Here is a 12,859-nt window from a genome sequence, read left to right as displayed (position 1 = left end):
AAGGACAGACTCCCTCATCTCATTGATTTCTGATAGTATGATCCGTGCTACATACTTGCATCTTAGCTTTGTGCGCCCCGGAATGACACTATGAGACTTGAAATGACACTTTGAAATTTCTAATAACACTTCAACACTTCAAATGACACTTCAACACTTAAAGGTGATACTCAAATGACACTTCAACACTTCAACACATCAACACTTGAAATAACACTTGAAGAATTCAAATGACACTATGATATTTCAAATGACACTTGAATAATTGAAATGACACTTTGATTTCTCGAATGACACTTCAACACTTAAAATGACACTTCAACACTTGAAATGACACTATGAGACTTGAAATGACACTTTGAAATTTCAAATAACACTTAAACACTTGAAATGACACTCGAAGAATTCAAATGACACTATGACATTTCAAATGACACATCAACACTTCAAATAACACTTGAAGAATTCAAATGACAGTATGACACTTAAAATCACACTTTGAAATTTACAATGACACTTCAACACTTCAAATGACACTTCAATTCTTGAAATGACACTTTGAAATTTCGAATAATACTCCAACACTTGAAATGACACTTGAAGAATTCAAATGACACTATGACATTTCAAATGACACATCAACACTTGAAATGACACTTGAAGAATTCAAATGACACTATGATATTTCAAATAACACTTGAAGAATTGAAATGACACTTTGATTTCTCGAATGACACTTCAACACTTGAAATGACACTATGAGACTTGAAATGACACTTTGAAATTTCAAATAACACTTAAACACTTGAAATGACACTCGAAGAATTCAAATGGCACTATGACATTTCAAATGACACATCAACACTTCAAATAACACTTGAAGAATTCAAATGACAGTATGACACTTAAAATCACACTTTGAAATTTACAATGACACTTCAACACTTCAAATGACACTTCAATTCTTGAAATGACACTTTGAAATTTCGAATAACACTTCAACACTTGAAATGACACTTGAAGAATTCAAATGACACTATGACATTTCAAATGACACTTGAAGAATTGAAATGACACTTCAACACTTAAAGGTGATACTCAAATGACACTTCAACACTTCAACACTTCAACACATCAACACTTCAAATAACACTTGGAGAATTCAAATGACACTATGACACTTAAAATGACACTTTGAAATTTACAATGACACTTCAACACTTAAAATGACACTTCAACACTTGAAGAATTCAAATGACACTATGATATTTCAAATGACACATCAACACTTCAAATAATACTTGAAGAATTCATATGATACTATGACGCTTAAAATAACACTTTGAAATTTACAATGACACTTCAACACTTAAAATGACACTTCAACACTTGAAATGACACTTTAAAATTTAGAATAACACTTCAACACTTGAAATGACACTTTGAAATTTAGAATAACACTTCAACACTTCAAATGACACTTTGAAATTTAGAATAACACTTCAACACTTCAAATGACACTTTGAAATTTCTAATAACACTTCAACACTTGAAATGACACTTGAAGAATTCAAATGACACTATGATATTTCAAATGACATATCAACACTTCAAATAATACTTGAAGAATTCAAATGACACTATGAGACTTGAAATGACACGTTGAAATTTAGAATGACACTTCAACACTTGAAATGACACTTTGAAATTTAGAATGACACTTCAACACTTGAAGAATTGAAATGACACTTTGAAATTTCATTTAGTAAGAAAAATAGTATCATTTGTTTTATATTAAAGGTTTCATTTAGTAAGAAAAATAGTATCATTTGTTCTATATTTAAAGGTTTTATTTAGTCAAGAAAATAGTATAATTTGTTCCATATTTAAAGGTTTGGTTCTTTTTGTTTGGTTCTATATTAAAGGTTTCATTTAGTTTGAAAAATAATGTCATTTATTAAAAGAAATGGTGCCATTTACGTATATTAAAAGTGGCATTCACTAAGATTTATAGTGTCATTTTCATAGTAGTATCATTTACGAATCAATTTCCTACCAAATTCCCATGTAAAATGAAACAAATTTGTTGCTCATACAGAAAAGCCAGAGCATGCCCTTGCCCTTGCCACTTCTCAAGGACTAATAGGCTTAGAATCGCGTCTCTCTTGATGTTCTTGACCAAGAAGTGGCGACAGCTCCCATGTGCTTGTATGCAGAGACGAAGAACGGATGAAGCCCGGGTCTTCTCAGGCAAGTCCCTTACATCCATCCTTCTCACCAGCAGGCCTAATCATCCGAGAGAAATGATCTGCTTTGCGTTCTCAAAATTCTTGTCCTCATTTTTTTATTTCAATTCTTACTACCTTTTGAGCATAATTATAGTTTTTCTCTATAAATCTGTATCATGTGTTGATATCAAAATTTTTTCAAATGTTTTTAACTTTTAGTTCGTGAAATTTTTCGATTGTGTGTTTTATAGTGTTTATAGCGTCATTTTCAAATACATGTATATAGTGTAATTTTTATATGAATATAGTGTTATTGTTTTTGATAAAATGTTCTTTTAGTGCAAGTGTCATTTTGTAATAATAAAAGTTTCATTTCCTTACAGTTTATGTTCTATTTCTCAGTTTAAATCTCAAAATATGAGGAGGAAGCAAAGTGCATTAAAAAGCAAAAACAAACTATGAATCCTCAGAAGAGCAGAAACCTTGTTTGGATTTGGTTACTACAACTAGGGATGTCAATGCAGCCCGAAACCCGTGGGCCGACCCGAATAACCCGACAAAATTAGAGGGTTAGGGTTGAAAAATCGCAACCCGAAAAAACCTCCAGCCCGATTAGCCCGCACCCGACTAACCCGGAACCCGATAGGGCTAGCCCGAAAACCCGGTGGGCTGACGGAATTGTGACTGATGCATCCAGTTACAACTTCTGCTATGTTTAGATCTATGGTATTTGCTTAAATATATATATGTAGCCTCATTAAAAAAATGAATTTAATTAGTTAGAATATATATGTGTGTGTGCGCGCAATCTCATTAAAAAAAGTGAAATTAATTACGAATTTTTTGTAGAAATTGATTATTAGTATCTCATTAGTTAGAAATTAATTATTAGTATCTCATTTTAAAGTGATACCATTTTTTTTTTCTGTCAATGAGACGTGCATGGCAAATCCACTAATTATTCAGTAATAATCCAGATTGATTCTAGTGCCTTGATACATGTTAAATTTTACTATCTCATTTTAATATAATTTTGTTTATGTAATCTTGAATATCTTATATTTTTGCATTTCATGCTTTGCTATATAATTTATATCTTTAATATCTATGTATATTTTATACATCATACATTAGATCATTAGGAATAATAAAATACAAATGATAGTTTTATTTTTACGCCTTTAACCTGATTAGCCCGATGGGCTAGCCCGAAACCCGAATGTTTAGGGTTAGGGTTGAAGATTTACAACCCGAAAAAATCTCCAACCCGATCACTACAAGAAATTAAGGGTTTTAGCCACACATGGATGTGTGGCTAAAAGTATATTTATGTGTCACTGTTTCTTTTTACCCACACATAAGCCAAATGTCAACATGTGTGGGTAAAACTTTGTAAAGAAAGGGTATTATCCACACATATGTATATGTGTGGGTAAATCACCAAACATTTACCTACACATATATATGTCACGAATAATACATTTTATGTGTGGGAAAAGATATTTATGACATACTGCAGCGATGATGTGGAAATGACATGGCATTTACACGTGGCAAATTTTATGTGTGGGTAAATCATCAAATATTTACCTACATATATATGTCACTAAAAGTATATTTATATGTGTGGAGAAAAATATTTTTTTTGTAATTGAATTTTAGAAAAAATATTACTATTTTCAAATATTATATTTTATTAGTCAACTATAATATAATCATAATCATAATTACAATCAAAAATAAAAAATTAAATATAATACTCAACACATTAAATATAACAAGAATATCATACAAAACATTTACATAAAAAATATTCAACAAAATCAAAGTATATGTGCGAAATGACTAACTACATATAATTATAAATATCTAAATAACTAAGCACTTAATCTACAACTCGCGATTAATCTAGGACTGATAATTTTTCTTCGAGCTCTTGATCAAAAGCAATTCCATTGTACATTAGAATAGTTGAACATTGGTTAACCATCATGATAACTTTTTCAATTACTCCTGTCAAGATAAGAGAAACACAATATTAGTCAATATACACAATTTAACATATTGTAAAGTACATATAACAAAGTTAAAATAACCTAAAAAATATAATTGCTCCAATTGTTAGTTTAATCCATTAAGTGATTTCAGTTTTTAAAAGAATCAATTCTCAAGCTAGAAGAAGCAAGAGTGAGTTCGAGTGGATAAAACAAAGTTGCTGGGCTATAAATTATTTCCCTAACTAGATTTAAAAAAACCACTTCTTTATGTGAGAACAACATTTATATTGAGTGAAATACATATACATTAGTTTCGTGCCTTATGATTTTTAGACCTTAAAGAAGAACATCAAAAAGTTTGGTCCAGAAGTTAAGATATTAAGCTTAGTGATTCTTACTATTAAGCTATCAGACATTAAAAGAAATCAGAGATACAAACCTTGATAGATATGACAAAGTGGCCACCAGCTTTTAGGAAATATGATGCATTTAAAGCCAAATTTCTTTCCTGTAGGGGATGAATAAATCAAATACTTCAAAGTCGAAAAAAGACTTGATATCATATTTATTCAAAATCCCTCAAACCATTTGATGCATCAATTGGTAAAGTTTGCTAGCTAAACAAACAAACAAAACAACCAACAATAGTTCGACACAATTTACATTTAATGAAGCCACATCTTAATTTACCAATATTTTTACACTACATATTTCTACACAATTTACAAAGTGATAAGCTGACACTCCTACAAAGCTGAAAACATGAGCCATTTCCTATAGTTGCAAGAATAGTCAGCAACAATCCCTCCAATAATAGTTCTTCACCAGTTAGTTAAACATATTTGTGTTTCTATCAGCATATATAAAGGAAGATAAAGCAAGATCTGTCAACGCCAATTCAATCTAATGACATAAATCAAATCTTATTTGAGAGATGACATTTTACTTGAAATTAATGTGTGAGAATGCAAAGAAGCAGAAGAAGTTCCAAACCAGTGCTCACCTTGTCTTCTTCCCCCAAAGAAGCCGGAATGGATGAAGCTCAGAGACAGTTTCCAAATGCTGCTCCAATTGCTATTGCAGGCTAGTTTCACTGCATATATATATAATGCAAGTATTATAACTTGAGCTTGAATTCTAAGTGGAGAGAGAGAGGGGAGGGGACTCAGGGGAGAAAGAGATAACTGACTCCATGGTGAGAAAAAGCCTTAGAAGATCATCCCCTTCTACGACTCAAATCTACCACAATCAAGAAAACATTGATCAAACAATTAACAATAATACTACTAAAATCAAATTTAAAAAAATACAATGACCCAGATCTAGGGTAGGAGCCTCTCTGCCGCAACGCCGTCTCCCACCAATGCCCCTGGATCGCCGAAATCCATCACCAGGTCGCCGCCCCCCTCCACTTCCTCCAACCTCAACTTCAACGGCACCTCATCGCCTATCCTCCTCGCGCTGTCGTCTCCCGATAAACAACCCATGAAAGGAAAAATTAGAGCTTTGTTTGGAGTATTTGGAGAGGGATGTGGGGATCGCTTGGAGTAACTGCCGAATATGTGGAGGGTTTTAGCATCTGGCGGTAAAATGAAAACGTAGCGGTAAAATAAAATGTTTTCTAATTTTTGTGGGTAAATGTTTGTTTTAGACTTTTAGTTTTCAATAATTTTATATAATTGCATTTTTTGGCAACAATTATCATATTTTGTATATTGCTTTATTATATATAACTTTCATAAAAAAGTACAATTATTAACTAATATAACATATTTAAATTTTTAACCAATTATTCATGGAAAAGTATAATTAATAATTTTTCACGAGTGTAAATTTATATATATCATTTCATTTCATCTTTACGAAATTAATTTTAATTATGATTGAGAAACTTGTCCGACAATTTTAATTTCAATACTTGAATTACTTATTCTAGATTTTGAATCTAACATCTTAAATTAAATTTATGATGTAGCTAATGATCGTTATTAATTTGCCACATCAGCGTAATTGTATTTATATTAAGAATTAAACAAAAAATAAAAATAAAAAATAAATGTGACTAAATCTTTTTACCCACACATAATTAAATGTCTTTAAAATCATCTACTCAATTTACCTACACATATTCAATTATGTGTGGGTGTATTGCCACACATTATTATGTGCCACAAATTATGTGTGGCTAAAATTTCCACGTCAGCATAAAATATATTAAGAGTTAAACGGAAAATAAAAATAAAAAATAAATGTGACTAAATCTTTTTACCTACACATAATTAAATGTCATTAATTATTTAAAACTGTTAAATGAATTTACCTACACATATTTAATTATGTGTGGCTATACTGCCACACATAATAATGTGTCACAAATTATGTGTGGCTAATCGATTAGCCCGCACCCGACTAACCTGGAACCCGATAGGGCTAGCCCGAAAACCCGATGGGCTGGCCCGATTGACATCCCTAACTACAACAAAGCAAGTGTCGAGCTCAAACTATGTTAGCTGTGAAGAAAAATTATCCAAATCAGAAAGTCACAAAGTCAATGAAGAAAGAGTTCCTCTGAATAGTGTTTCTGAAGAAGATTCGGAAACCAATCCTGATGTAAATAGTGTTCCTCAAAATTCTTGTTCCTCGTGAGGGCTGCACCTCACGGTGAAGAGTATCTGCAGCTGATCGCCGAACTCCAAAACTCAGAGCACTAACGGAATCCAATCCATCGACACCATCTGCTTCGCCTTGGGCTTCACCAGGTAAAGCAGAGCCGGAGCTTTCAAGAACAAATTAGAGCCGCTGAGGGATCGGCGAGTGGCGGCACCTCCTGACGTCGTCCCCTTCTCTCATCTCTCATTCTCGCTGAACCCTCCGCTCACAAGAAGACGGTGAAAGGTTTAGAAAAGGGGAAAAATTTAGGGTTTTCTTTTGGTTTTATTTTTCCAGTGAGAGACGAAGAGAGGGAGAAAGAAAGAGGGATCACCGGTGTAAAGGCGAGGACGTTGCCGGATCTTGAAAGGAATAAGCGGCGGTCTCTGGCTCCGAAACCGCACTCGCCAAGACCAAGTATTTGGGAGGCGACGAATTCTCCTTGGCCGATCTCAAATGTGAGAAGAGCGAGACGCAGAGAGAAGGAGCTGAGGTTTTTTTTTAATATATAAGTTGGATCCGGGTCTCGGGTCCGACCCGACCCAGACCCGCGCGCATTCTGTGAGCGCATGATTTGAACGGCGCTCATTTAAGTTTTTGTGTAAAAAAATTAAAACTTTTAAATAGTTTCCATCTAATTTGATATATCAGCATAAACTAGTGTTTAATCAGATTTTTTTGTTAAATCGTGTGTTTCAACACTATTTAAATGGTGTTGCTATCATTTTTGTGTTGCGTTCGTTTCATGTTTTTATTTGTGTAAATCGTATCGTGCTCGTGTCGAGCAATTTATTAACAGATCGTGAATTTACCAGCATACACACCACATAGAATAATATGCCACGTAGAAGCTAAGTCAGTTACAATTTAATTTAAAATGAAATTGTATGCCGTGGAAAAAATAACACTAAATTATTGTATCTAAATTAAAAGAGTACTAAAAAAATAATTAAAAAATTTGTATATTTACGTGCAAACAAACTTAAATATGAAAAATTCTATGACATACTCACTTCTAATTCCAAAAAAAAAAAAAAAATCAACAGGAGTCACAGGACACATATTTCCCTCGGAAACTTGTCGAATGATAGATAGAATCACAACTTTTTTTTTTTGACAAAGATGGAATCACAAATTTCAACAATACAAATCTCCACAACAAACAGCAAAGTATTCATTTTCATCCAACCGCATGAACAAACGAGAAGAAAAAAGAGAAATTCAATATATGAAACGGTCAAAATGCAGAGCAAACAGAGGGGATATGCAAAATCCAGAAGAATCAAGAGATTTACCAGATAACTTAAGGATCGGAGAAGAACAATTTACATTAAATCAGAGGAAAGCAAGCAAGAGCCACTCACCTATATACCCAAAAACCTAAATCCCACAAACACTCTCAAAACAAAACAACTCATAATAATTAAACTGCAAAGAGACAATGCAGAATTGGTCACAACAAACCATCCGTTCTCGCAGGCAACCTCCTCAAGAAATTCATGGGATGCGACGGAAGCCGGTCGCGACACCTAGGATGCCTCATCGCGTAAAATCCCGTGACAATCACCACAACTCTGAGAGGAGTCACGTAGAGCACGACAGCAGCAACCAAACAGAAGATGAGAAACAGTGCCGTCGCCCTCGGATCCCTCCAGCTCAGCAGATTGTAGAACCTCTCCCCTTGCGTGGCCATGTCGCCAAGAACCGTCTGCACACGGGAAGCAATAGCCCTCAGCCTATCATATCTCCCTTTCACAATCTCGATTTGCTTCAGAGACGTCGGGAACGAGTCGAACTCCTCATCCAACTCGTCGTTCAGTGCTGTATCAGCTTGAGACAACCTCACATCCATGTGTGGTGGGTTGCGAGGCCTCCCACGATAATTCCATGTCCCAATCAAGAAAAGGTACAGAAACACAGTGCTCAGGATCAACCACGGGAAGCATACGAATGCCAAGAACACAATGTGGACTAGAACTGTCATCAGAGGATTCTTCCAACTGCAAATATGATCAAACCATTTCAACAGTTTGGCAATGGCAGAGAGGATCCCTGCAATTCTGAGATGATTGGCTTTGCTTCGTCTCACGCTCCACAAGTTGGACCCAACATCAAGCATATACTCCACCACTTCCTTTCTCAAGGGCGGCTCAGCACGGCTCAGCCTCATTGACACAATCTGAGTAGCCTGATGCCTCAGAACCTCAACCTGCTGGCAGCTGAGGGGGTGGAGGTAGTGGAGGCTCGGCAGCAGCGGCTGAGTGTACAGCTGCAAGACATTGAACAAAGATGGACAAGAGAACCTCACAGCCAGCTGAATTTCACCCATTTTCTTCACACCAGAAGGCGAGAGCACTATAAGGGGATACGAATGTGTGTAAACACGACCTGTCTCGAGAGTAGACAGACGAATCCTCACCTTCCCGATTCTTGAATCCTTGGCACCTCCATTCACTCCCTGCAAATGGCTGTTGTCAAAGACTCCGACTGTGATGACAGTGCACGGGTCGAACACTTCCCACGTGTACTGCTCGTTCCACTTGGGATTGAAGCTGTTGAGGATTGTTCTCGTCCTGATCCACTTCTGCCCGTACTTGGCCACACAATAAGCATCCGTAAATCCCCTCCCGTCTCTCGACTTCATTGCCGCGAGATTCTGAGCATTCAAAATCCCTAACTCCAGCACTCCAACTGCAGGCTTCCAAAGCTGCCTAGCCGTGGGCCTCAGATCACTACTGTAATGAGTCAATTCATCAAGAACATGATAACCACCATCAAAACAGATTCTCAAATGAAGCCTGCTGTTCAACCTACTCGAATTCTTCTTCCCATTCTCTGCAGCACCATGCTTCTCAAGATTGTACCACCTGCTTCCGGGAGGCTTGAAATCCATCCGCTTCTCCACACCATGTAAAGGGATCACACACTGCCCCAATTCATCCTTCTTGTTCCCTATCTTCTCCTCCACGCACAAAACCAACTGATCCTCGAATGGCTCCGAGACAGTGAACATCAGATCCTCATTCCACAACGGATTCGCACTCCTGCTCTGAGAAATCTTAGTCCTCAAAACCATATTCCCATGTGAAGCGCTCACAAGAATCTCCGGCTGCTGCCGATTCTTATCAGCAATCTGCAATTCCTGAGCCTCAATCACATTAACCCTAAGATACCAAAGGCGAGGAGATAAGTAAACCTTCGATCTAATTCCGGTGACGCCATCGCCATTAACAGTGGAGGCATCCAAATGCCAAGCTTCCGGGAACGCCTCATCAGCCTGCGTCCCCATCCAAATAGCAAACATCAACTCTCCGGCCACCCTCTCTCCCCTCTGATTCTCCAGCCTGTACCATTCCGGCGCCAACGGGCTATCCGGCGGCACCCTTCGAGGAACATCAATGCCGTCAAGCACAATCATCCCAATCAAACCATCGCCGTTTCCACTCTTGTCCTTCACCGAAATCTCCACGCGAGGGGCATGAATCTGATCTTTCGAAATCGAGAATACCTGATTCCACTCCGGATTCGACGTTTTCTCCAAATGTCTGGTGGCGGACTTGAACCCTCCGAGATTGAGTTCTACGTAAGGATCGGGGCTGCCGGGTAACTCCTTCGACTTGACAATTCTGACGTACAAATAGTCCATCTGCTCCACCAGGTCGAAGGCCTTGCTGACGCGATCGTTTCCGACGACCCTCCCGCCGCCGAGGCTCGGCCGCGTCTCCCTCAGGTTGAATTCCTCCTCCACGGCTGGATTTCGGTTGCGATCGTGGTTCTGATTCCTGTTGGGGTTCTGGTTCTGGTTCTGATTCCGGTTTTGGTTCGCCATTTCTGTCAGCGCGCTTGAAACCAAAACTCCAACTGCAAAAAAACAGCACCAGAAACAGAGTGAACAATACTAGGATGGCTTGGTGCAAAACTCGTTTTTTCAAAAAAAATCAAGGGCGGCTAAAAAATTGGATACGATATGAAGCGATTAAATGAGCCGTTACGGAATTATTATGTGTGTTTTTCCCTACAATTTTGGTAACGGGTTTGAGCGTTAAAAAAATATACTACTATTAGACAAAAAAAAAACAAGCGATGATTGATTATGATAAAGAATTTATGCTCCATTGGAACCTTCGGAAAATCAGAAAAGAGAAAAGAAAGCAATACAAACCTTTGTTGCTCTGCGCGTTTGAGGAGGAAGATAGTGAGCACGGTTTCAGGAAGTGGAAGGATGAATGCAGACTGCAAATGATATTCAGAGAGATTTTCGCATTAGTGTGTGCGTCGTGCGTGTGTGTTTTATGAGGGGTTTATTTCATTTGTAGGGTTTTAAGGTGAAAATAAATTCCTCAATTTTCATTGGAGTAGCAGTGTCCTTATTAATTACACCCTTAACTCTTTTTTTCTTTTTTCAAAAAAAAAAATAAACAACAAAAAAACGGTACTGCAATTACACTGTTCAAAATGTTTATTGGGTGGAGTAAAGTCATCCAATAATCCAATTTCGTATTTACACGATTATTAATCCTAATTTCTAACTTTCATATTTTTCGCGTAAAATATTTAAGTTGGAATCGGCCTTATAAAAAATCAGCGTTCTTCTCCAAAATGGAAACATGAAAAGAAAATGACACAAGTTAAGAAGAAAAACACCTCGCCAGAATCCTCTTTTGCTGCGGGTGACAGCCGCGACTAGGGTTGTAAATGAATCGAATATTTTTGCTCGATTCGAGATTCGATTCAAAATTGCCCTATTCGTATTCGAAATTATTCGATTCGTATTCGATAACAAATATTCGATTCGATTCGATTATTATTCAAATACTTATAAGAAATTATGATATTCGATTCGATATTCGTAGATATTCGATTCGATATATATATATATATATATATATATATAATATTTTAATTATAATTTTATATATCTAACTTCTAATTGTAACACTCATTTCAAAAAAATAAAATCTAATTCTGACTCTTATATACTAGTATATATATATATATAGAATATTAATATTTTAATTAGAATTTTTGTAATATACCTTTTTAACCCTCCTTTGAAAAAATAGTAAAAAAATAATGCTAACCCTAATTCTAAATTTTTAACTAGGCACGCCGCGCGCCTCCTTTTCCAAATCTGAAACTACAACCTTTCTCTAGCCTAAGCTTCCTCTTCTCTTCTCCACACAAGCCGCGTCACCGCGCCGGCTGCATCGGCCCGTCTTCGCCCGTCGTCAGCACTCCGACGCGACGTATCCTCTCCGTCTGGTGCTGTCGTCTGCTGCAGTGCCGCTGCCGTCTCCGTCTGCTTCCTCTCTGTTGCCGTCTCTGTCTGCTAGCGTAGCTCGTCGCCCGTCGCGGCATCGTCCTCTCTGTTGCCGTCTCTGTCTGCTAGCGTCACTCGTCGCCTGCCGCCAGTCGCCAACACCTGTTGTCTCCGTCTGCTAGGCTCGTCGGCCATCGCCAATCACCAGCACCCGCCTCATCTACTATTTCCTTCAGAATTTCGAATCGAATATTTTCGAATCGAATAGCTTAGAATGCTAGTCGAATTCGAATCGAATATTCATAAAAAAAATTAAGGTACTTTTATAAAAACGAATCGAATACTCGAATCGAATCGAATAATTCGAAAATAACAACGAATCGAATATCGAATCGAATTTCATATTCGAAATCGAATCGAATCACGAATCGAATATTAATATCATTTCACGAATACGAATCGAATATGGTGATATTCGCTTCGATTCGATTCGATTACAACCCTATCCGCGACAGTAGCTAGTCCGGGGCCGCTCAATTCAAAATAAATGTAAAAATAAAATTAGGACCTGATAATAATTTTTACTCCCTCGTTCCTGTAAATCTTGAGGCAATTCTTTTCGACACGAGAATTAATAAAATAGTATTAAATGTGGTAGGTGAAAAAATGAAAAGATGAATAAAAGAAAAAAAAATGTCATATAAGGAAATGACTCAAGATTTGTG

At 36.8% G+C, this 12,859-nt stretch overlaps 1 protein-coding gene across 1 annotated transcript; it reads right to left on the bottom strand.

The window, feature by feature from the left end:
* Window positions 1–8,142: 8,142 nt before the first annotated feature.
* Window positions 8,143–11,216, bottom strand: LOC131022208 (FT-interacting protein 3-like). Its single transcript, XM_057951646.1, has 2 exons — window positions 11,037–11,216; window positions 8,143–10,735 (listed from the first exon to the last, which is right to left on the bottom strand). The coding sequence occupies exon 2, from the start codon at window positions 10,701–10,703 to the stop codon at window positions 8,328–8,330; it is 2,376 nt and encodes a 791-aa protein (XP_057807629.1). The 5' UTR covers window positions 10,704–10,735; window positions 11,037–11,216; the 3' UTR covers window positions 8,143–8,327.
* Between the last annotated feature and the right edge of the window lie 1,643 nt (window positions 11,217–12,859).

This window comes from Salvia miltiorrhiza, chromosome 4 (genome assembly GCF_028751815.1).
Source record: "Salvia miltiorrhiza cultivar Shanhuang (shh) chromosome 4, IMPLAD_Smil_shh, whole genome shotgun sequence".
In the NCBI taxonomy this organism is placed as follows: Eukaryota; Viridiplantae; Streptophyta; class Magnoliopsida; order Lamiales; family Lamiaceae; genus Salvia; species Salvia miltiorrhiza.
Note: the sequence above shows the minus strand (reverse complement) of the source record. Positions and strands in the feature narration are given on the sequence as shown.

What these genes read in the sequence shown, in the direction of transcription:
- LOC131022208 (XM_057951646.1), bottom strand. Translation starts at nt 10,703, where the DNA reads ATGGCGAACCAAAACCGGAATCAGAACCAGAACCAGAACCCCAACAGG.